Source organism: Pagrus major, chromosome 22 (genome assembly GCF_040436345.1).
Source record: "Pagrus major chromosome 22, Pma_NU_1.0".
In the NCBI taxonomy this organism is placed as follows: Eukaryota; Metazoa; Chordata; class Actinopteri; order Spariformes; family Sparidae; genus Pagrus; species Pagrus major.
The window spans coordinates 7,386,201-7,411,449 of NC_133236.1; the positions used below are offsets into that span (position 1 = coordinate 7,386,201).

At 40.8% G+C, this 25,249-nt stretch overlaps 1 protein-coding gene across 1 annotated transcript in view; it reads left to right on the forward strand.

The window, feature by feature from the left end:
- cnih3 (cornichon family AMPA receptor auxiliary protein 3) overlaps positions 1–25,249 on the forward strand; it is an 84,529-nt gene that overhangs the window by 25,703 nt on the left and 33,577 nt on the right. The window contains exon 3 of the mRNA XM_073493327.1: positions 8,715–8,762. Coding sequence (XP_073349428.1) covers positions 8,715–8,762 — 48 coding nt within the window. The remainder of the gene's footprint in view (positions 1–8,714; positions 8,763–25,249) is intronic.

Consider the following 25,249-nt stretch of genomic DNA (forward strand, 5'->3'; position numbering starts at 1 on the left):
ATGTGAACCCCGGTCCCTGGAGGGGAAATCCACTGTATGACCCATCTAAACCCCCCAATTTGGACTGTTCTTTTTTATACTAGTGCACTAGAGGGGTGCTTCAAGAAGCGATGCTCCAGGGGTACCTACAGTGTCAAACTTAGAAGAGTAGGGCCACTGCTCAGGTTGCTGCATTTGACACGCTGGAAGTGAGAATGGGCTGAATATATCATCTTTATGACCAGCGTGCACAGAGGGAATGATTACAAAGACCAATAACTCCTTCAATGTACATATTGTATGCAAGTTTTGAATTAAGATAAAGAAGAAGATTTAAGAAAAATTCTGAACCCTTCAAGAAGAAGTTTGAATGGTTAGTGTCTCTTCACAGCGCCAAAGAGTCTCAAATGAGTAAGCTATTGTATTGCTTGGTAGCTGGATCAAAGGTCCACTTTTATTTAACCTCCTCAGTCGTGGTATAAATGGAACTTGGATAAGGACTGTTTTCAAGACAGTTATGCAACATTAGTTGATGGTACAGTTACTTGTTTTGAATAAACTGTGGGAATTGTACGTCCCATTACTTTAACCATGCTTGACAGTGAGCTTGCTATTTTGGTCAAGCTTATAGAATGGGGTCTCCATGTTGAATCACACGATGTACTATCCTGAGGACAAAATACTGAGCAGTAAATAGCCCAGTGCAGAAAAATTACAATAAAAGCTCTGAGTGTGTGATGACTAGGTATATTCCTGGGCAGCTTCAGTATAAGCAAAGTCCTTTTAGGCAAGTCTTTCCACTGAGAAGCTATCTTGACAACACCCTTGGGCAGTTATTTTAGGCTAACAAGACCAGACCCTATCTAACTGAATGAGGAGAGAGACAGAACTCCACTTTGAATGGTCACAGGGACATAACAACTGTATGTATAGAATTACCAGGTAAAAATGATAAAAATGGCTTAAATGGCTCAATCCAGAGTGCCGTGACGTGAGGCTGAGCTCATCCCACCACAAAAATTAAATAAAGAGTTTAATGTCTAATGTTTAAATAACCTCACCTTTCCTGGTAATCCTGTGCATTAGGTCGATATCCTCCTCTTCCATGCTTATTAGAAGTCTGTCTGCACCCAACTCCCACACAATTTACTGATCTGTCTCTCCTTGTTCGGCTGTTATAAAAGCAGACATTTGGCTTTTGGGGGGAAGGGTCTGGATACCATATGTCTTATACAACCGCCATCTCTGGCATTACAGACTGTTCTATTCAAAATACCTCAGGTGGTCTCTGACAGTAGCCTAGTGCACCAGGTTGGCTCCAAAAGCAGTCACTACATCAAGCTCCCAGCACTACCTGTTTCATGAGGACGTGTTAATTCACATTTTCTCCTGATATAGGTGCCAACAAACTTCGAAAAACACACTTGCGTTTACGTCTGCACACACACGGTAATGCGTGTAAATACTCCATTCTACACACTATAAAGCACCTGCTTTCTGTGTCATGATTTCACACATTTTACTCCCTCACATGCAGACACGCACAAACACATATGTACTGTGATGGGAATATATTTCAGTTTTCCTTTTTTTTGTTTCCCCCATGTTACCATGCTCGTGGGTGGATGCACACTTACACCGCTTTTCCACCAAAATTAGCGGGTCTACACAGGTCAACCAGCTAAAAATCACCTGTTGATCCCATTCCCACTTCCTGCAGGCGAGGCAGCCCATCTTCCTGCATTTTGACAGTGCCTCCAACACTGTGTCCAGTAATAAAATGTCCTTGAAAAGACCCCATCCTTCCTTATTTACGCGCCACCACCGGATGTTGATAACGCATCATCACTTCACACGGCAGAATCGTGTTCACCCAGGTCTTACGTTTAGTTCAAAGCCGAGCCGAGCCGAGGTGATAAAAACCTGTGCCTACTGCAGGGTCAACTGACCCGGGTGTAAATGCAGAGTTTACACATTCCCATTGCACGGAAAAGCCTGATCTTAGTAGGTTTGAGTGGGATTTTTGACCAGTAGAAAAGGGGCATTACAGGACATATTCACATGTGCGCACTGTTTTATAATGAAAGGATACAGCTGTGGCCAGGAGCACTGATAATATCATCAGATCTGGAATCAGAGTGATAACTGAGGGAGGAAATGAAGGATAGAGAGTCTGGTTCAAATGTTTTATGAATGTAAATCCTAGGAGCCTTTTCATTATCATACCACATAGGACACCAGCACAAGTGATGACAGCTTCTGCAGCGTCGTCACACCATTTAAACGCTCCCCTCCACCCCTCACCCGCCCGTATCACTCCATCTCCCTCACTGCTCCACGCCTGTCATCCCCGCTTAAGTTCAAGCTTTACTTGAGTCAAAGGGGGGAAATTTTACTTCACAGCATTTAAACACACTTTGCACCGGTGGAACATTAACATCATGACCACCCTCTTCCACTTCATCTTTAGGGAGTTCATTGTCCAATCATGCTTACACGATTCCACTTCCTGTAAATGAGAATTTGCTTTTAATTGGTCTGCCTGGTTAAATACAGGTCAATTTAAAACCACCAGCCCGCCCTCCACCCTCCATCCTCCACCTCCCCTCCCTTCCTCCGACTCTTGTTTATACTTCCTCACAGCCCTCGCTTGTCAAGCCAATTCGCGCTGAGTAACATTTCAAAGAGGCATCAGCCTAATTGCTTGCTAATGAGTAGACAGTTGCGGGTGTGTGCGCACACGTACACGGACGAACACACACACACAGAATGCAAGTTTGAGTGGAATATATTTGCGTGTCCTCGCTCAAACCCGGCAGGAGATGAAGGGCGAGGGGAGATGGTGCCGTGCAGGAGCGGATTGCTCCGGTCCTTGATGAGGTGTGCAGTCTCAACCAGAAATAGACATTAGCAGTGGAGATAATTGGCCATCAGACTGGGGCTGCATGGCTGTTGTGGTGTTTGTATATATATGTATATATAGATGTGGGTTTACAGTATGTGTGTGCAGCGGGTGAGGTCATATGGAGGACAGACAGAGGGCGAAAATTCTGCAACTTCAAGAACATGAAGGACTTCCTGTACACACAGCAGAAATCTGTAATCCACCACTATGAATACAAATTCTTACCCCGTCCACACTTTTCCGCCGTTCCTCCTCCCAATCATGGATTCCCTTTTCCTGCCTGTCATGCCGCTGCCGTACATCACACTTCAAAGTCAAACTTTCTTCAGCTGAAATGGCTTCTTCTTGTACTTTGAAACATTTGAAATAATGAAAAGCTGAATGCAGCGCAATATATTTTTATGCATTTTTTTTCCCACGCTTCCTTCCATGTGAAATGAGGTAGAATCCCACGAGGCATTTCGGGGGAGATGAGAGTAGGAGTCGGTACTTTAGTCGGCAAGCCTCAACACACACACACACGCACACAAACACACCCAGATACACACAGACTCAAGAAATGATTAATAATACAGTACTGATACAGTGGTCACCCTCATTTTCATACTACCTTTCACATATTTCCTCCTCTCTCTCCGTCTCTCTCCATTGTTACAGTGGTGTTGGCACAGACTTGTGTGCAGCCTCCAACCCAGGAACCTCTGCTTTCATTATTTAGAGCACAAGCATAAATTAAACATTTTCAAAGAGAAACCTCTGTAGCTGTCTGCTCCTCTTAAAAATAGTAATCAAATATGTATGTTTACACCTTCATCTATGTATATTTTATAAAATGATATAAAGGCCTTCAAATACATCAAACAGCAAGTTTTAGAACAAAACCACTACCATTGACACGAGGGGTAGAATAACATTTTTGTGGAGTATTATTATTTGCTTTCTGCTCTCTTCTTCCCAGCCAGCAGTAACATATTATCAACTTACACATTTGTGTCTGCAGGATGTGTGTGGTAAATAGGGAAATGTTTGCTAACACATTGGCCATATCAGAGGAACATTAGAAAGCTGTTTTTGGTCACCTGATGAATTGCTTTTACTGAACTCATGTCTGTGCAGGAAACCTGAGAGAAAGACGTTTTTAAAAGTCAGTGTGTTCAGCTCTCAGTACTGTTGTAGCTTCTTGTTGAATCTCTTTATTTTCTCTCATCCTGTTTATACTCTCAAACATCTGCTGTGATTTTCTGTTTCATCGTGTTCACTTTCAGCTGTTTCAGGAGTCATAGTTAGTTATAGCAGTTATAGAAAATGAAACATGTTTGTAAGTGATTTAGAGGAGCCACTTTGTTAGCTGTGATTCTTCGATAACACTGCGGGGATCGAGACACACCTTCAAGCAGGTGGTCCAGTTGTGGTGGAAATGCAAAATCCTGGCCGAGCCGGACTGCTGCGCTGAGTCGAACAGAGTAGAGCCAGGCCGGCAGATGTGAAGGAAATTAGGGCAGACTGTTTGATGCTGTCACAGAGAACTACCTCTCATAAGAGCAGTGAGATCTAAGCAAAACAGTTCAGCTGCATGAATCTCTGTGGGTTTGTCACTATCACCTGCAGCTTTGTCTTTATGCATAGATCCATTGTTAATAAAAAATATTGGGTAACACTGTATAATAAGGTATACAAAACTGTGAGTAGTTACTAATGCTGTGTTCAGACCAAATGCAATGCAAACTATTTGCGTGATTAGATTACATATAAAGTCAATGAATCAAGAAGAACTTGGTAATTTAAGAATCATTAATGAGTAATTCCTGATTAACTGTGATTCAAGGACTATATAGTAGATAATGATAAGTTACTACAGACCACACATATATACTCACCCACCCTGAGTAACTACTCACTAAACTAGCCAGCTTCAGTGATACGAGGCTGAGCTCACTTACATCAAGTTAGACTTAATAAACACTATCCATCTTCAAATCTCACTTTTGGTAAAGGAAGCAAATAAACATATTCCCCAAAATGTTGCAATATTCTTCTGAAGCAACACTTGAAACCAAAGTGTTAGATCAACACATACACACATATGCACACCGACTGATAAATAAGGAGCTGAGTGGTGCTGGAGTTGTTAAAGGCTGCCAAAAAAAAAAAAAAGGCACAGTGACTCATCCAAAAGTGGAAAGTAATCTTTAATTCTTCATATAACAGCAAACACAAACATTCAGTCAAGACTGTGTGGCCCTGCAGGTCCCCCTCAATCTACGCTTCTAAATATAGTTGTGCTGAGTCCCGCCTGCCTGAGACGGAATAAACCGTCACAGATGACCTGCACGGTTACCAGATCAAAACTGGTTTTTACTGTTAGACTCCCTAAAAATGGTCTTTTAATTGTCGAAAACTATAGCTTCTATATACATATACATCTATATAGCTATAATACTTCAAACAATCAGTGAATTTAAGAATCAAAGTTCAGCCCTTGTGTGAATGAAAATCATATTCAAATAATATGATATATATATCAAATAATGTGTGTTTGAAATACTCACAGTATTCACAGCCAGTTGTGAATGGGCAGAAGCCAACTCAGTGTGTGTGTGTGTGTGTGTGTGTGTGTGTGTGTACACAACGAGGGCTCTCATTGCCTCTACACACACACACACACACAGTCTGTCTGTCTCTTCTCTCGTCATGATTACCTACTTCTGTCTCTGATTCACACACACACACACACACACACACACACACACACACACACACACACACACACTGTAGTTCCTCAGAGGTAGAATCTATCCAGCACATTTTCCCACAGCAGAATCAGAGTTGCAGACTTCCTGTTCACACTCAGTATATTACCATATGTTGAATATGGTAAAAAGGCACAGGTGAGTTAAAAACCACACAGGTCTTGAATGTAGCAAACATCACAGCATGTAGTTAGCAGTATATAAATGCAGATATTGTGCATGGTTTTCAGTACATTACAATAAGCGGAGCACTATGGCGTCTCAGAAACACATACTGTACATGCGGTGTTCATCAGTAACAAAGTGTGTTTTCACTCTAATTATTTCAGCTCACTCTCAACACGTCTTAATCCCGCTTTTCTTGTCTGGTTACTAAATATTAATTCAGCTTCAGTCATGCCGGCTTTGATGTTCTGTGTAAGCCTAAACATGTCTTTATATACCCCATCGTTCCCATGGAGCCTCTGCTGTTGATGCTTGCAGCCAGCTCATGAGCAGCACAGATGAAATCAAACTGACTGTCCACGAGCACAAACAGCGTGACGCTCAGATCAATATATGATTCATAAGCAGCCAGCGTCGTGCGTCGGCCCCTGTGGAACACGCAGCGCTGCCAGTCAAGTCCAGATTGCGTCTCTATAGGAATAAGTTAATATTTGATGATGATGATGATGTTAAAAGCTTTGGTTAAAGGGCGGCTGTTAGAGTCAGCATTGTGGCGGCTGCTGTTTTAAGCATTTTACAGCTTCGTACACACGCTGGAAACAATCAAATATTAAAATATAGTTATATAAACAAAGTGGTAACTACATTAACTGCTAGAAAAAACACTCTGAACCATGACCTTGCCTCCTGGGCGAAAGAAAAACCCTAGGACACTGTTTTTGTCTTATGTCTCAGGTGCTTTATTTCATCAATCCAATTTTCAATTACGTTGTCAATGAATTTGCTCCTGTTGACTTCATATAATTGTTTTCTGTTTCTGTTTTAATTTGGGCTTTTTAGAAATACTAATGTATCTGGGTCCTGGGGGACTCTGGTCAAAAGCCCCCAATTCTGCCTATGTAGTTTTAGTAGATGGAGCTATTCATGGAGGTGATGTTTGCCATGGATCCTAATCTAAAGTATCACACACTTTCAGGTAGGTAGGGCACAGCACAGCGCAAGTGTCTTTGTTAGTTTCAAACTGATGCAGTTGTCATTTTGATGCCCAGCGGCCATGTTGTGTAAGAAGCAAATGCAACTTGTGTGCCCCTGGGCATGTTGGTCTTAAAGTGAGGTGTGGTCAGGTGCATTGCTATCTTAAGGCAAAAGAAAGCAACAGTGCCACAGACCAACAGAAAGCTGGTCTGAAGTCTATGCCACAGTGTATTTCCTGCTTTAAAGGGCACATTATTCAGACAGCAAGATGCGCCTACACAGGTGGTTTCACAGTGCACCTACACTTGATTAGAACAATTACACGATTAGAAGGGCTGTTTTCAATCTTCTGATATGTTTCCATGCAAGCAGTGATGTCACCATAACAAATATAGTGGCACATTTAAGCAGCAGAACTAAAAGTTGCAGTTATAAACTTGACAGGACAGAGGAAACTCTCCAGAGGAAACAGAATGAACCTTTTAGCTTCTGAAATAAATATGTTCTCAGGATATCAGGATTTATCAGGACAGCTGCTTTAAGTCCAACTGTTTTAATGCGTGAATCTGGAGTGTATGTGTGACCTTTTGATGTGCAGCGTGACACAAAATATAAATTAACATGCAATACTAACCAATCTCAGTCAGGAGTTTTAAAATAATGAAGTCCATCAGCTGTTCCTCGTGTGCAAGTGTGCATGTTAATGTAGAGATACACATATTGTTTCTGCTGCTGGACGATCACTGCAGGTGATGTCATTAATATTTGTTTATTAAATATGTATTTCATTCTCCTGCATCCCACCTGCTATTAATCAGAATAATCATTTTGATGGTCCATCCCACCTGATCCATGGACTGAGATATGCGCATCACTATTACACACAGAGGCAGCAGCACTCCTCCTCCTCCTCCTCCTCCTCAGTTAAATATCAGTGTATTTGCTCGTATGCAGTCAAATGGAGTGGTTGATTTGAAAGACACACACCCATGACTAATTCATCTCGTCTAAAAACAGCCCCTTTGTGCCGTGCACCTTAATTTGTCCCCAGATTATCCAACATTTAACTAGCAAAAGGGAGTTGGAAACACACTTGCGTCATAGATCATTTAAATAGGGCCTAGTGTGACCACGTGCCCGATGGCAGACAAAGTTGTACACTAATAGTGATTTTTTTTAGGTAACCAATGTAAATGCTGAACGTTTCATTATTCTGTATCCATTACATTGTGCAATCAACATTTACAGGCAGATAACATGTCTATTGCCAGTTATTATTTATTGCAGTCAAAAAGACCCTGGTTGGTTTCACCAGGAGATGACTTGCAACTTAACTTGACAAGCTTAGATTTCTTTTTTGTTGTTGTCTAGCTATCAGTATTCCACCGATTAAAAGTGATGGGAGGGAATATTTTGGATTGAGAAGACATTATGACGTGAATACACTTTCATAAAGTTATTTGTTTTTTGTTTGATTACATTTGTTTCACTGAATATCAGTAAGCATTATACCATTTCAATTCACTGACATACATTTTGATTGGTCAATAGTATCTTTGTTAGGCAGGTACTAATACCTTGTCTTTTCTCTTCATAAAGACTTCCTTCTGAAATGCCAGAACAATGAGGTCCAATGTAGTTGTCTCTGTAGCTTCTTCTTAAACATATTTTTTAACTGAGAGGTCGGCATACTCAACCGACTCAACTGAATGAGTCAATAATAATAAAATGTCCTGTCAAACCTAGAACCTTACAAACGCACCTGTTCCCTCAACGACAGAGATGTGGTATTTTTATTTTTCCCTTCTGTTGTTCAACACGAGACTGACAGTCCCTATTTTTCTCTTGCTTCACGGCATGAAACGAAAGTCAATGATTGTCAATAAGAGGACGATATGATCACAGAAACACTTACCGTTGCCCTGTTTGTTTCGTTGCAGAGGGAGAGACTGCGGAACATCGAGAGGATCTGCAACCTGCTGAGGAAGGTAAGCAGAGCGGGACGAATCACATCTTGTTAGAGACACTGGAGTTCTCAATATGATCGATAACTGGCTTGTAATAATTGATGATGGAGGAATATGTGCTGTCATGAGAAATTATATAAAATGAATGGGGAAAAAACATTGCATCTTGCTCTCAGCTGATATTTAATACTAATGTGTTACGTTAACATGTTGTGGCTTCATGAAGCTGTCATACGTGCAGATCTGTATCCTCTAAATGTTGTCATCCTAGGCTGCATTTTACACAATTTCCTCACTTTTTAGAAATGTGAGGCTTCTTCTTGACTATATACTGCTTGACTTTTGAGTCATGTGCGAGCTGTATATCAGAATTCTGCAGGTCGACTTTCAGTAGTTCCATTTTTAATGAATTTTTGATCTGCACAGTGATGCTTCCTTTGTCCTCTTCCCTCTTATGTTGAACTGACATCAAAGAGGACACAGAGATTGAGTGTTTCTGTGCTTTGCTCTGCAGAGCCATGCTGTCTGTGTGTGTGTGTGTGTGTGTGTGTGTGTGTGTGTGTGTGTGTGCAGACAGTTTGCCTGAAGGACTCAATATGAGGATGAGAAGAGGCCTCCTCCCAGCTTCAATGTGACATCTGTTTCTCCCTCCACCTCTCTGAAACTCACACTGTGTCTGCACATCTCATGTGTGTGTGCATGCAAGCGTGTGTTTGTGTGTGTGCGCGTGTGTGTTTATGCTGGAGGTTCATTGGTTAAACAGCTGATCTTGGTTATCAGTGTTGTCAACTGGAGCCCCCTGGCCGTCTACTGACCCCTGGGGAGAACATCCTCCCTCAATTGCTTGTGCAGAGACAAATACACACATGCATGAGCACACAAACACACTCAAAATACATGCACACACACACACACATATCCAGATGCACCGGCCTTGCAGCTGTGACCCACTGAGCAGAGATCATTGGAGGTAGCTGCATAGGTGAAACACAGTGTCACCAAGCAGCAGCGTCAGGCAGAAAACCACTCAAGTTTTAATATATTCCATCCAAATCAATATTTGTTTCCATTAAAAATACAGAGACCTTCTTAACCTGTGCTGAAATCAATACGTCATCAAAATCTTAGCAGGTACATGCAATATGAAGTAGACTGAAATTTCAGCTCCGTGTCTCAACAAAAATCAGTTTCTGTGTACATTAACTGCACCGTCATCGGTTACAAATGAGAAGCTTTAGGTTTTGGTATCTGTAGCTTTGTAGAACCGTGGAAATACAGACAGACTGTGTGTGGATTACAGTAAGCACAATTTTAACACCAAATTGGTCACCAGGCACAATTTCTGTCAGATCGGTTGTGGTTTCATGTTCAGTTCAAGGGGAGGCACAGTGCCTCATTAACTGCCTGAATGTTCAATGATATGGCGTTCGAGCAGTCAAATGGATTTCTGGCAGGTCAGAAATTTTGGTTTTGTAGTTTGAGCAGTTCCACAGTGTGATTTCCTGCATGGTTGTTGTCAATAAATGTGTTAGATAAAATCTCTGGGTGAAGTTGGGTTGCTGTTACAGAAACGTGCTTTTTTGCAAAAGCAAAAAATATTTAAGTAACATTTTTATTAACAATTTATCATGGTGATACTTTATGCATGTAAATTCACAGTTTTACTAAAAATGGAAATGTTTCTCATTTGTGCTTTTAAAAAGTTCTGCAATTATATGACAACATTGTGAAAATGATCCTTGTGGACACGGATCTTCAATGACGATTGATAATATATTATAGTACACATGCCAGGCCAGTAGGAGTATAAGGCAGCACAACTTTGCAATTAAACACCACACCACTGCACAACAAGGCTTTCTTCTACAGAGCGGTGGGCCATCACATCACAGTACAGTTGCAGCAGATCTACACGCGGAGGTGTAGACCTGCACAAACAAAGCTGGATAGCCCGCCATTATTCTTCGTGCGCCCATATATGCGCATGGCTATTAAGCTGAAAACATGATACACATGCGCAAATGCGCCGTATTGTCAGTTTTCACAGGAATCATGTATTGCTAGCAAACACGATGAACGTAACAGTGCCGTTTACACTGTGGAACTGGAAAGTTTGCATTTTCAGGCCCCTCAAAATGTCGTTGTGTGAATTAGCGGCCGTTTTATGCAAAAGAAATTGTCCTGTAATCCGTCCCAGTGAACCATGGCATATTGCAGCTTGTATGAGAGTTGGTTTGTCTTCATATACAACCACAGGATAGAACATTGGTACATTTGTCTTTATAAGACCATATTACCAAACTGCCTCCTATTTATGTTCTCCTACTCCATCAGTTTTAGTCATACAGACAAATTATGTAAGTCATTCCTCAAATTGGCACTGTCATTGGTGAAAGTGCTCAGAAAGTTTTGCGTATGACCTACAGGGACCCCTTTACCTTGATAATTTAATAAGTATAAAGAAGGATGATTCTAAAAATAGGATTAAGGACCATATGATCACTGAATGCACATGCCCTGTTTCTGATTCATCGTCTTGATGCAATTTGCTGCTTGTTTTAAGTATGTTGTTTGTTTTTGTGAAACTTTTTATGCTGCTGTCTTGGCCAGGACTCCCTTGTAAAAGAGAACTTGAATCTCAATGGGAATATTTCAGGAAAAATAAAGGTCAAATAAATAAAACATGAATAAACAAATAAACTGTTGCGAGCTGAACTGAACTTCACTGCAGAACAGACTGCCACAGTCTTTGTAATGAATATTGGCCTATGCAAGTGTATTGACATTATTAAGCACTTTTTAAACCCCTTTGAATACTGCAAGGCAAGAACAGTAAAAGAAGAAGAAAGAATTCACCCATAGTGAATTTATCACATTCAACCGCAGACAAAAACAGTTTATACTGTAAATAAAATAATCAGATATGATTGTTTTTGGCGAACCCACAGAAGAATGACTGAGAAATCAAGTGATGTGAAGTCCTGCTGATTGATTTGCAGCACTGCTCTCAAAGGCCTCATACAACCACTGTTCTGTATCTCAGAGGAGTCAGATTGGTATAACTAGGCAAATGTCCATCATCTCACAGTATATACATTATCATATTGTCTAACTGTATGAGGTGATTGATGAACAGACTAAAGCAAAGTCAAGTGGAAAAAGAGAACGTCCCTGCTAACTGCCTCAAGTGACAAGTTCCTTTTTCATACACCTAGTGAAATTCCGACATCTTTTTACAGACCTTGAACTTCAAGCACACAATTTATGAGCTATATTTCGACTCTGTTGCATACTGTGCCTGTCAGTGTGGATGCCTGGGGTCTTGATGCAGGAGGATCTGCTGCATTGTGAAGCTTTTTCCCTCCTTTCTCCAGAGCTCTTCTTTCCACGACTAAAACTATTCAGCTGGCTCCAGCTGGCACAGCCGCAGCATGGTGGTCCTGATTGATTTGGTTAAAAGCCCTGGCTGCGTTTCTTTATGTCGGAATACCTTTTTGATAGTTTACACAACAGACACACATAAGCATGCAGGCAGATGGACACGTGCCATTTTTGTTCTCAATGCAGTGTGTTGTGTGCTGATGGGTTTTGGACGCCTGAAAACCCATGCAGATGACAATAGCTTGAGGGGATATACTGTGTTCTGTACTTTCAACTGTGTGTGTCTGTGTGTTATTCATTAGATATGCAGTCTTGTGGCTTGAAGCAATGAGCCTGCGCGTTGTCACAGCAACTGAGCAAACCTGAGTGTACTCATTAGCGCTTTGCCTTTCTTTATTTTTGGACCTGTCTTGCCCCTTTTTTTTTTTAACTCGCCACCTCTTTTTAAGTATCTCTCCCTTCTTCTTGTTTCTCTCTCCCCCTCTTCTCTCAACACCCTCCTAAGTGTAGTAATGAGTAGGTGAGGATGAGTGCTGTATGTTATAGACTCTGTTTATTATAGGGTGCAAAGGGTATTTTTTGAATCGCTGCTGTGCGGTCTTCAAAACTCAGCTTTGGCTGCCTTTTACTTGTGTCATCAAATGATTATCAAGTCTGGGACTTAAAATAATAACCCCCTGGCCACGTCAATTTACAAATAGCAGTTCGAGCCAGACAAGAAGTCAGACAGCGAAACGTGCATCCAGTCAATTTTCAAAATTAAAACTGTGTGCCGACTTGGAATCTACAGCACAACAAAGTCAAAAATATGAACAACTAACACACTTAAAACAGCAAATAACGAAATGATTTATCTACGTAGCTTACTCAACCACAGTAGAAGCACAAAAATCAAGGAGACGGTATGAAAGAAACACAATCTGGGGTGTCAATAACATCAGGCAGGCATGACACTCCACTTCTGAAATGCTCCCAGAAGGATATGGACGTAACAAAATAGTGTTGGACACAGCAGGTAACAGAGATTTGCTCGTGGAATCAAGGTGTGAGGGTTACTTTTTAGCCACTGAAGCAGTGACCCCTAAATTCCACCAGATCCATGTTCGGTTCGTCTCCAATCCGCCACGGCAGCGGCTCCACTGCATTGCGTATCTACTCCGTTGCAGCTTCGGCAGTCTGGACCCTTTTGCAGCAGATACGCAAGGCTTCTTTTTTTTGCCGATCGCCGGAGCACAGCGCATCAGTTCAGCTGAATTAAGCACAGAGCAGATTGAGCGAGACAGGAAGTCAGACACTGAAAAAACATTAAAATTGTTTTCAGAATAAAACACTCTGTGTTGAAGCCATGCCTTCTTCTAATCCTTCTGTTGGGAACACTAACCTGTTGTCTGTTGTTGTGTTTATAACACATACATGTATAATTGCAATCAGGCATGATTCTGTAATTACTCGGTCTCACCACTCCAGCTGTCTGGCAGTGCTGCGCCGTGCTGCACTCAAAACGGAGCCGATGGGGGTTGACGGACAAGAGAACACGGAGCAAAACCACAGCGGAGCCTTTCTGCAATGCACATGCAACCAGTGGAATTCTGGAGTGAGAATTTGAGATGGTTGACTGCTAGATGGTTTGGTTGTTACATTTGACCATAAGCTTACTTTTGAGGGGAAACTCCAAAGTATCAAACTCTCATCAGGTCATCGACCATCAGTACTGGGGTGCCACAGGGGTCAATTCTTGGCCCATTACTTTTTACATTATGTATAAATAACATCAGACCCCTTAATCAATATTTTTTTATTTATTTACCCCCTCAGGGTAGGGTTAAGCCCCTGCCCCAAGCTTTGGAGTTTAAGTATCTCTTGATCTTGTTTACGAGTGATGGGAAAATGGAGTGTGAGGTGAAAATGCAGGCATTACGCCAGACCATCTTGGTGAACATCGAGCTGAGCAGGAAGGCAAAGCTTTCAATTTACCCATCAATCTATGTTCCAACCCTGACGGACAGTCATGAGCTTTGGGTAGTGAACAAAAGAATGAGATTGTGGATACAAATGGCCCTCCAGCGGTTGGCAGCCTTAGAGTTAGGGTTAGGAGCTTGGACATATGAAGGGAGCTCGGAGTAGAGCTGCTGCTCTTTTGCATCAAAAGGAGGCAGCTGAGGTGGTTCGGGCATCTGATTGGGATGCCTCATGGGCACCTTTTTTTGGAGGTTTTTCAGGCATGACAGACTGGGGCGACCAGATGTAGCCCTCCAGACCTCGCTGGAGTGATTACATCTGGCCTGGGGACACCTTGGGATCCCGAAGGAGGAGCTGGAAAGTGTTGCTGGGGAGAGGGACGTCTGGAATACCCTGTTTAGCCCCCTGCCACCGCAACCCGACCCGAAGCAAACCCAAAGCAAAAGAAAATGGATTGTTCCACTCCAACTGAGGCTCCTGATGCCCTCGCTTTTTCATTAAAAACTTGTTTAAAATTAAATTTAGATTAGATGCGTGGTATTCTCCACAATCACCTATGTCTCTGGCTATCCTTTTCCATTTAAAACTTTAGTGGTACCTACACTTAATGGACACCATACTGTGTACACCTGCACAATCTAATTCAATGCAAAACAACAGCTGTGCGATGAATGTATTTCTATAAAGTGTATAAATTTCATGTTTGGATTTCCACTGCTTTCACTTTTATGGGACTGCATCAGATTGTACAGGTGTACCTGTATGCATTTATATTACTACCAAAGGATGTCTGTCTTTATGGAATCGTTAGCTGTTAACTTTTATGACTTAACTTGACTATGAAGAAATTCTTTCTCTGAAGCCCAGAGACCCAAACCCAACTCAGTGTGTTATGCTTGATTAAATGGTTCGGTGGATGTTTTTATAGACAAGTAGGAATAATCATCTCATTGTTCACAGCTATAAAGCTCTGCCGTCAAAGCTTTGGAACTACCACACATCTCTTTTCTAATTTAAAACATCCCCTGTACACAATCCTATAATTGCATTACCATAGATATCCCAGATTTACACACTGTGCATCTTTTTAATGAAATCAACTGCTAACTGCTCTTACTAGATTCTTTCATTCCCTTTTGAGATTTAAAAGCGTTTAAGATGTTTCGTTTCAATCTTCTAATTGTTTTTATTAGTGCTAAAGTCTTCAGTTGCAAAGTATGACACCAAATGCATCTTGGGGAAGACACAAGATAGTTCTTTCTGATTAAGACCTCTTGTAAATTGGTCTCTCTCCCCCTCCTCTTTTTGCACTCCGCTCTCTTCACTTCTGAGACTCTTTTAACTTCCCATCCCTCTTGTGCTCTCATTGCTGTCGTTGGGTTTTGTATTTTTCTGCTTTCTCTGTCCTTTTTATATCTTAGTCCCACCCCCACCCCTCTCTCTCTGTGGCACTGTGTGTGTTTGTGTGTGTGTGTGTGTGTGTCTCCTCACACTGGAAAGAGATGAGAGAGGAGTCAGAAATTGAGTGGTGCTGCGATGAGCCGTGATCTCTGCTTCTGTTTGTATGTGTGTGTGTGTGCGCGCATGTGCATAGTGCTTGCTTTCACATGCCCGTGTTTTAGTGGGACTGCACATGCTTGTGTTTATTGTAGACGTACAGTTGCCTCAGTGCAACCGTGCCTGTGCTGTGTGTATGTATGTGTGCACATGGGTTGTACAGATCCAAGTGAGTAAACAGTAAACAGGATCTTTCATTTTCTGATGACTGTGTATAATAACTGAATCCATGCACAGTAGACACTGGGCCATGGTTATGTGTGTAGTGCAAGTAACATGTATGCTAATACCAGGCTGTCCTCCCCAGGACAATGGTCGTCAAGCAGCTTGGTATGACCTATATTGATGTTTATTGTTAGGTGGCACCCTCCAGTGGCTGTAGAAATTATGAGGGGAGCAAAGGAGGAAGTCAGGTGACGTAGCATAAGAGCAACACATTCCACCCAAAGAGCAGGATGTGGTTGGTGGTTGGGAAAGAGCTAGCTGTGAGTTCTTGAAACCTGCGTGATTTACTTAGACTACGCCGCTTTCGTAGCTTACTAATGTAGCTTACTTATTTGAAACCAAACCTTGATCTTTCCTCAACCTAACTGAGTAGTTTTTGTTCCTAAAACTTATCAAACTGTGAATGTTTCAAAACATTAACCACTTGACAGCGGATGTCTGGTCTAGTTTGCCCGTTGGTGGTACTCTCCAATGGTCGTTATTGGTATTTTCCGTCACATATGTCTTCTTGGGAGTCACTGTCAATCAACCTATTCAGTCCATTAAATATTAGGATATGTTGGCTTATGCACAGCATGTAGTGATTTATTGAAATAGAAGCACTTTCATGTTCAACCCTAATGTGACATGAAGACCATTGGTTCACACAGCGACAAAATGTTTATATCTGATGACCAATTTATTAAAAGCACAAATTGCTTCATATTTCTATGAGAAGACATCTGTTCTGAACTGTGCCACCAAAAAGGCTGATCAGATGCAGGGGGCATTTTCAGTTTAAGTGAAATCCATTTGGTGGCATTTCATCAATACATTTTCAAACATTCATTATCAAGTTCACTGATCACATAAAGTCAGACAGACTTGATCATGTGTTAATGGTTAACAACAGCAATTCATACATTAAATTATCATGAGTCATATGTTTTGATAACGTATTCTCACTCCCAACTCCTAAAATACAGCAGCTCAGTCATTGGCCTTGAGCTTCAAACTATGACGCTCTGTCTTCTCCTCTAGTATCAGTTTTGAAAGTGAAGGGCTCTGCGGTCAACTTAGCAATAATACGTCATATGCAACTTCCAGTTAGACTTTCAAAATATAGCTTGCTGACAAACCCTTCACATTTTATGACTTTTGGAATCTTATTGATGTTGTCAAACTGCCGCTGTTTGGTTAGGTTTAGGCTCCAAAACTAAAAAATAATACTTTGGGTTACAATAACTATGTTCAGTCATGTAACTCATCACATGTACGTGATTTACGTACGTTAACTTACTTAATTAACAAACATAACTCTTGATCTTGGTCACAAATGGGACACAAGCCTTAGTCTTTGGAGGTGAAGTCTAGTGTATGACTCATCCACCCTGTCCACCCCATGACTCTGACTTTTCTTGCTCTTGAAACTACTATGCATCTTTTAAACAGCATAATGAGCTGCAGGGTTTGCATAAGAAGAAACATGTTGCATTGCTCGTAAAATGAACCACTTAGTCTTATGCATTCAGAGTAGCAACGGCATAACATAACTGCACGCCTACAAGCTTCACTTACGACGGCCCTGCCACTTTGATTCACTGTGTGTGACCAGGGGTGACGGAGGACGGTTGCTGTTGCATGGCGTGTGAAGACGAGGGAATCTGTTGTCAGTTCTTTAACATTTTAGCAGTGTTTTGCATGTTGTGTTTTTCATGTGAATGAGCAATTGCAGATAATGAATGTTTGCTCACTTAGGGAGGAGCGACTGCTGCACATACAGTGACATCACATGCATGTTGTCTATGCCAAGTAATCCTAGCACCTCATGCACGTAACACACATAAATACATCATCATCATGGTGTCTCTTGTCACACTCTTTACGATGTAAATTACTTGCTTAGCACTGTTGAATAATTGCTAGCAAGCAGTCTGCACACCACAACAGCACTAGTTGTTTTAATGTATTTGAAATGGCCCCAGTCTCCCTGTTCTAAGATCCCACTAGCTACAGGATTCTTATTAGCGTCTTGTGGATTTAATGCCAGAGGCAGCTGACCATCAGAGTCAATCAGTCAGTAGAGGAACAGAAGAGTGATGGCACTTTTCACTGCAGAGTGCTGGAAGGTTGAAGTCGAGTCCACTGGGATCCTGTCTGTCTGAACAAAGCTCCTCAGGCTGCTGCACACAGAGGCTGCAACTTAGAAGAACTCATTAAGAAAACTGAGCTGATGACGGAAGACTGCAGCCAATTATGAACTTCATTTTGATAAAGATATCAATGATTTGATCAAACCACTTGATTTTGTGAAAGCAGAGGCACAATGTGATGAAATCGGGCTTTATTTGATATGTAATTTATATTCAACTCGTGTTCCTTTTTTATCATTAAAAGCACTAGTGTGAGCTTTTTGGTAGAAAGATATCATTAAATAGGGGTTTGAACTTTGTGGAGAACTCAATGGTGACCTCATGCAACAACCAACAAAACCACAGATAGATTTTTTGAACAATCCTGCCCTTCCTGTCAAACAGCCTTCCTCTCTTAACTGACTCTCTCATAAGTGATAGCCCACTGAGCATGGCCACAGTTGAAAGCAGTGAACTAGGTGAAAAGGAAATCTACAAACCACTCGGGAAGAGCACAGCAGGGTTACAGCAGGCAGTGAGGACTGAGCACCACAGCGAGTGCATAAGGTCACTTTAATGAAGTGTGGCCTGGAAGAGGTGGAAAATCATGGTGTAGTAAACACCCACACCTGACATCAATTCACAGTCTGTATATACACTATATTTTGAACAGTTTTGGCCCTTTACTTTGCCGTCAGACAGCCGCTGAAAGTCCAACCCAAACAGCTGATCTGCAGTGTAATTCAGTATGAGGAAGGCACAGCTGCGCTTGTGCGTAGGAATACGGATGCATATATGCATGCATATATATATATATATATATATATATATATATATATATATGCATGCATATATATATATATATATATATATATATATATATATATATATATATATATATATATATATATATATATAGCTGATGGTCTACTGCTAGTAGTACACTGACTAGGGATAAGTACCTTATACAACCCCACATCAAAAAACCCCAACAATCAATTTAGGTTAACCTACATATGTAACCTAACTTACATAAATAACACCTATTTTAACCTAAACCTAATCAGCTTGATTTGTTGCCTAAAGCTAACCAAACTGCAACGGTTGTATAATGTTTACATGTGATTTTCCAGTACTCTTATTGCTTGTACTCTCCAACGTTCATATGTTGTTTTAGATGTCAATGGCAGATGACCTGTTCTGTTGTTTGGTATAAGGACATAAAAAAAGTAAATTTTGTAAGTACCTTATGGAGTTCAGTAGCACTATGGAGCTATGTTTTTATCTCCGTGAGTGAATCTGGATTTTGTTTGACTCATCCACACACACATGCACACGGGTGACACGATACACCATCCTGCCAATGATTGAGTCACATTATTCTATTAACAACAGGTGATGGTAATGAGCCCACAGAGGCAGTGAAGAAGAAGACTGTTTACATGTGAACATTCATGTAAACAATTCTGGATTGAAGTGTTTCATAAGGGAGGAAATGCATTTAACATGATTGTTAGACCTCGAGGATACAGAGAGTGTGTCAAGGTGAGAAACCTTTAAAACAAAACTCCACATGATACCTGAGTACATAATGATACCATTTCATCAAAATGTTAAGGGAATTCATTTTTTTTAGAGTATACTTAAAGGGCTAATTCAGAAATCAAACTCAGAATTTTAATATTTACAATATTAATAAGGGAATAATACAAACGTTTACATAACTGAATGACCTGTTGGTAGAGTGTAGACCCAATAGCGGACAATGAGGCAGGGAGTTGAGTAAAAAGGTATTTATTGACTTCACAAGGAATTAGCAGGTGAAGATGTGGAGAGTCCCAGGCTGAGTCCCTGTCTGAGAGTGTGGGTGGAGGAGAGGTAGCTCATGGTAGCGCTGGTGGAAGCGTGGCGAGTTGAGACTCGTGAGCACAGGGTAAGGCTGTTGGCTGCAGAGGTGCGGAGAGCTGGACGGCTGGAGCTGAAAACACTGGTGGTAGGAGTGCAGGTGACCACTGGATGCAGAGAAAGCACAAGAAATGTTAGATCTTGAAATGAAATGAAATTGAAATTGAAATCTCCAGGAGAGCAACACAAAAATACTAGAAGTCTTACTGAACAACGATCTAGCAAAAGCCATGTGACGAAATCATCTGGCAGCAGGTAGTGTGAAGAGCAGGGCTTATCAGCAGGTGCTGATTGCCAACCTGCTGCAGGTGAGCATGTGTCAGCAGCTCTGGTAAGTGGACAGCTCCTCCCAGCCTCCCAATGCACCTCTGCAAGCACAACAGAAAAAGAAACAAAACACCAAGCACAACATATTCACCACATAATCTGACAGATCATGACATAACCGAGCTGTTCTCAGAGGAAAATAAGGTCCCAGAACACTGTTAGAACACAAGCTAGAAAGGTGGCAGGGTCTGCCACATATAAACAAAGTAAAACAGTATAAACTGTGTTGTCCTTTAAGGTCAGTGTGTTTGTTCAGTTTATTCAGTCATGAAAACAAAGAGAGTTTGTTTATTTAGTTTGAAGACCTTTCTCTTCTCATTAATATTTCTTCACTAAAACTACAGAGTGCTCCTTTAATTAGATCAGGCCTATAATAAATTAGCTCATCACAGTAAATCTTAATGATAAGGCTTGTGGTATTTTATGTTTTTACTATTTTTCAACTCATCCAGTTTAGAGTCCAAAACCAACAATGAATGTATTCTACTAACGTAGTAGTATTGTGTGTTTATTAAGAGCCTGATCTGTCTTCTTCCTTTGTGCCACACTCTGTGCACTCTATTGTTGTCCAAAAAGTATGAGAAACACATCAGTGACCCACACTGTTGCAGTGGATGACATGTTCCCTCATTACCATGAACACACACTCTGTTTGTTTTGGCTCAGTCTCACAAACACCGTCCTGCTGCCCCAAATACTCACTAGAGCAATAAATGTGGATTAATCTACAGCAAGGAAATAGTTCTAACAAATGCATGTTCCCTCCTGTTTTGAGTAACCTTTTCAAAATAATACAGTGCACAGCTCTTTAAGGACATTAAAGAGCTTTCTTTAAAAAAACAATTTTTGACCTTTACTTTTTAAAGATGTATATCATTAGCAAAAACAAATGGCTTACAGGCTGAGAGTCAAAGACAGGAAAGTGTTGAAAGGGAAGCTAACACATTAATAGTTTTGTTTATTTCATGGGATTTATTGACAGTAGAAAAAAATATAGCAACATCCTTTAAATGAACATCTTGCTATGTAGAATCGTGGATTAACAAATACAAACATCTTTCAACAAATAGCTGCATACTATGTCCATGTCCATCATGCAGTGTAATGTCAACACAGTAGTAACAATCGAGGTAAAAGTTACCCTTGTTAAAAATCCCTGTCATAGTCAGAACGATGCATCAGAATCAAATCATTATTGTTCAATTAATATTGCTGCTGCCTGTGCAGTTAAAAATGTTCATGAACATTCATGACATTATCATTCCCCAAAGCCACATGACAAGCCATAATACAAAATACATGTGTCTGTATACTGTAACATTTGCTAATGTCAGTTTCCTAAATAAAATCAGATAAATGCATATAGGAGGAATTCAAAGTGTGAGTGGGACAATCAAACGTACAATCTGAAGTATGTCTGAGCCTGATTGGGGAGGTCTGGAGGTTCTCCCCAGAATATTTTCTTTAGCAGAGCCAATGTATTCTGGTGGTTTTATACTTTTATCAGGATATACTCACATGAGGAACATTATGGGTACAATTTTTAATTTAATTTGAAAATGTTTGGCCCGAGATCACATATTTGCAGATATTTAAAAGGTAGTTGGGCAAATCTTAGTTCCAAGGGGAACTGGTTCCAGCGGTGGGCAACATGACAGCTGAAAGCCATTTCACCATGCTTGGCTGAACAGTGTCTGTAGATTGGCTTGACCACCGTCAGTATACCGACAATATATTTATGGCCCAGACCATTAAAAGACTTATAGACAGTAAGTTGGACCTTCAAAATGATTCAATGTTTGACTGGAAGCTAGTGCAAGGATCTGAGAGTTGGAGAAATGTGTTCTGAAATTTAAATCCTCATCAAGGATTACAATAAAGTTTTAAATATGGGTGTTAGTTTTGAGTGCTCGTGAATCCAGATTGGCACTGACAGCCTGACCTTCTCCTTTCTTGCCGAAGAGGATTATTTCAGTTTTATGTGTTTGAAGGAAATTTTGTTGCATCCAGTTGCTAATCTTCTCCAGGCACAGACACAATAAGTCCATCCGACCACAATCATTTGGCGAAAGCATTAAATAGATCTGGGCATCATCTGCATGGGTATGATAAGAGGCCCCAAGAACTGATCCTTGTGGGACTCCATACGTCATGGGGGTTCTTTCTGATTTGTGATTACCAATATTGACTATACATTATATCACTGTTCCCAAAATAACAGGACTGTTGCAGTGTACCAGCGATGGGCAGACTATTTGCGTTAGAATGAAACATTGTGGCTGATTGGTGATTATCCCGTCTTCTAAATATGACCTGAACCACCCGAGGACTGCCCTGAGACCAACCAACCCAATTTTCCAGCGTATCTAAAAGTATGTTATGATCCACGGTGTCAAATGCTGTGTATGTGTGTCCTATGTGACAATCTGCCTTGGTGCAAGGTAGCAATGGGTTAGTGGTATTGTGGTATAGAATTTCATTGATTTGGGCATTTTGTCAATAAGGTAAGAGGTACAAGGTAATTTATTCATCATTGCACAACACAGGGTTGCATAATGTACGTGTTTCAGCAATAAACCGAAAAACATGACAATGAAAATGTAGGATTAATTTGGAGGAGCTCAGCCAAATGTGTTTTAATAAGCAACCTAAATGGATTTGATAATGAAGCACAGACACAGAGCTCTGAAAAGCGCTGATAGACCAATGCATTTTCTATTGTAATGGACAAATCTGTTGTTAGGGTCACGATTCAGAATTTGTGTCTTAATCAAGGACAGAAGTAATGAAGTAAGTCTGTATTGAAGGTTGGTCAGAGCTAATATATAATCAGCTTTTGGCAGCTTAAGCTCATTGTGAGGACAAATTAATGTTGCTGAACTTTAAAAGTCAAAAAACATGTTTCAAAATGTACTCACACAAATTCAATTAGCTCCAAATAGGCAAAGTTTTCCAATGAAAAACACTTTCACATATAGTCATAGTGAGTTTAGCTTCAAAATGAATACATTCATGAATACATACAGCAAACAAGACGTAGAGAAACAAGTGTGCATGCGCATGAGATTATAAAGGAAAGTTATTCAGCTGCTAGACAGTAAGTAAACCACAACAACCACAATGGTGCTGGAAAAACACTGCATGTGTGGATGTGTTCTGCGTGATCCCTCACGCAGGAACACTGCAAATTCTCTGTCAGTCACAATAATGAGCTTATAGGCAAACCACGGTGCTTCCTTGATCCCACACACTGTTACCAGGAGAGAGGACCTGAGAGGTGGAGAGAAAGGTGGCGAGGATGGGGAGGAGGTGAAAGATAACAGGAAGGGAATGAGAGAGTTGGGGGAGGATGTACAGGAGAGAGGAGAAAGTGAGAGGGAGAATCAGGAGGAGGATAGAGAGAGAGGAAGAAGAGGGGGGGAGGGGAAAGTCCTCTTTGACGAGAAAACAGCAACCAGCGTTAGGCTCAGCAGGAAATGAATATTAATAGTGTGCTGCATGACTTACACTGGAAACAGCCCAGATTTCCGCGGGTGTAGTCATCAAGTACACACTGTATTGTCTCTGAGACTCTGTTCCACTGTGCAGAGGAACTGTTCAAAAAGATGAAGCTGTTATTTCCTCCAGCTGGTGCTGAAGATGATCTGTAACCCAGTTTGGGTTTAGGGGACTTGAGTTTTGTGTCACATTATTCAGTTTTTGTGGTGAAAACTACATCAAACTCTAAATACTCTTAAAGGCATTTTATACAGTACATATCCTAACTTAGACTCAATGGCCACTTTTTACATCCCTGCAATCTAATGCGAGATGACTGTCTCTGACATGAAGTCTCCTGTTGAAATGTCTTTACTCTTCCTCTTTTTTGCACTCCAGTTGCTTCTATCTGCGTTCAGATAACACGACTTAGGACTTTCACATTGCATGCAGTATATTATATATTTTGAACATTTTTGGTGCTTTACATTGTCGCCAAACTGCTGCTGAAAGTCCGACCCAAACAGCTGATCTGTGGCGTATTACAGTGCGCGGCAGGCACAGCTGCTCTTGTGCATAGGAATATGGATGTTGTACGGTTTAGGGAATATAGTCCCAAAGAAAAGGGCTGACTGACAGCAATCTAAAGCGCCAAAAATGTTCAAAATATAATGTACACTTAAATGGATTTATGTTTTTTCAGGTATACCTTCTTTAAGGTGGCTAAAATATGTCTTGCTGTCGGTGCAGTTTAGCAGTACAATGCTCTGCTTCCTTGTTGGTGCTACTAGCTCCTTCTCCACACAGAGGGAGAGCTGACGGTCATCTACACTGAGTAGGGATAAGTACCTCATACAACCCCACATTGTACAAGCCTGAACTATCCCTTTAACCTGTTTAACTTGGTTAGGTTCTCTTCCTAAACCTAACCAGACTGCGACTGTTGCATGTTCATTTTTGTTACCACGATGATAAACGTTACCTGACTATGGATCTGCTCTCCACACAGCTTACGTATGAGAATGATTGGTATGTCACCTGTATGCAAAACTGAACTTTACTGAATGCATTTCATCCAATTTGAAAGTGTTAAGTCTTATTTGTATGCAACATGCAGACCAGGCTGCTTTTTTGACACTGTCATTGGGGTGCTAATTAAATATGCTCAATAGCATTGAGGTCGTAGTTATGATGATATTGTTCTGGACGGCATTCAATTTAAAGGTGCTTCAGTCAGGACATGAAATTGGAAATACCTCTCAATATAAGGTAGTCCAGTACAACAGTACCTTTGACCCTCTATGGCCTCAGTAACAACACATAATTGAATTTACACCTTTTCAACAATCTAAAAAATAAAACAAACCCAGAACATTACAAACGTTGTTGTCGTAGAATTTACGGAAGACCTGTCATTTTACCACTTGTAAACTTACTATCAATAATTAAATGATATTGCATATTTTGCCATGTCCAAACTTTTTTTCTAATCACTTATAGATGCAAGATGCATGCAGATGATGAAATATTAGTAAAAAAAATGTTTACAGAAAGTCTTTTAATATA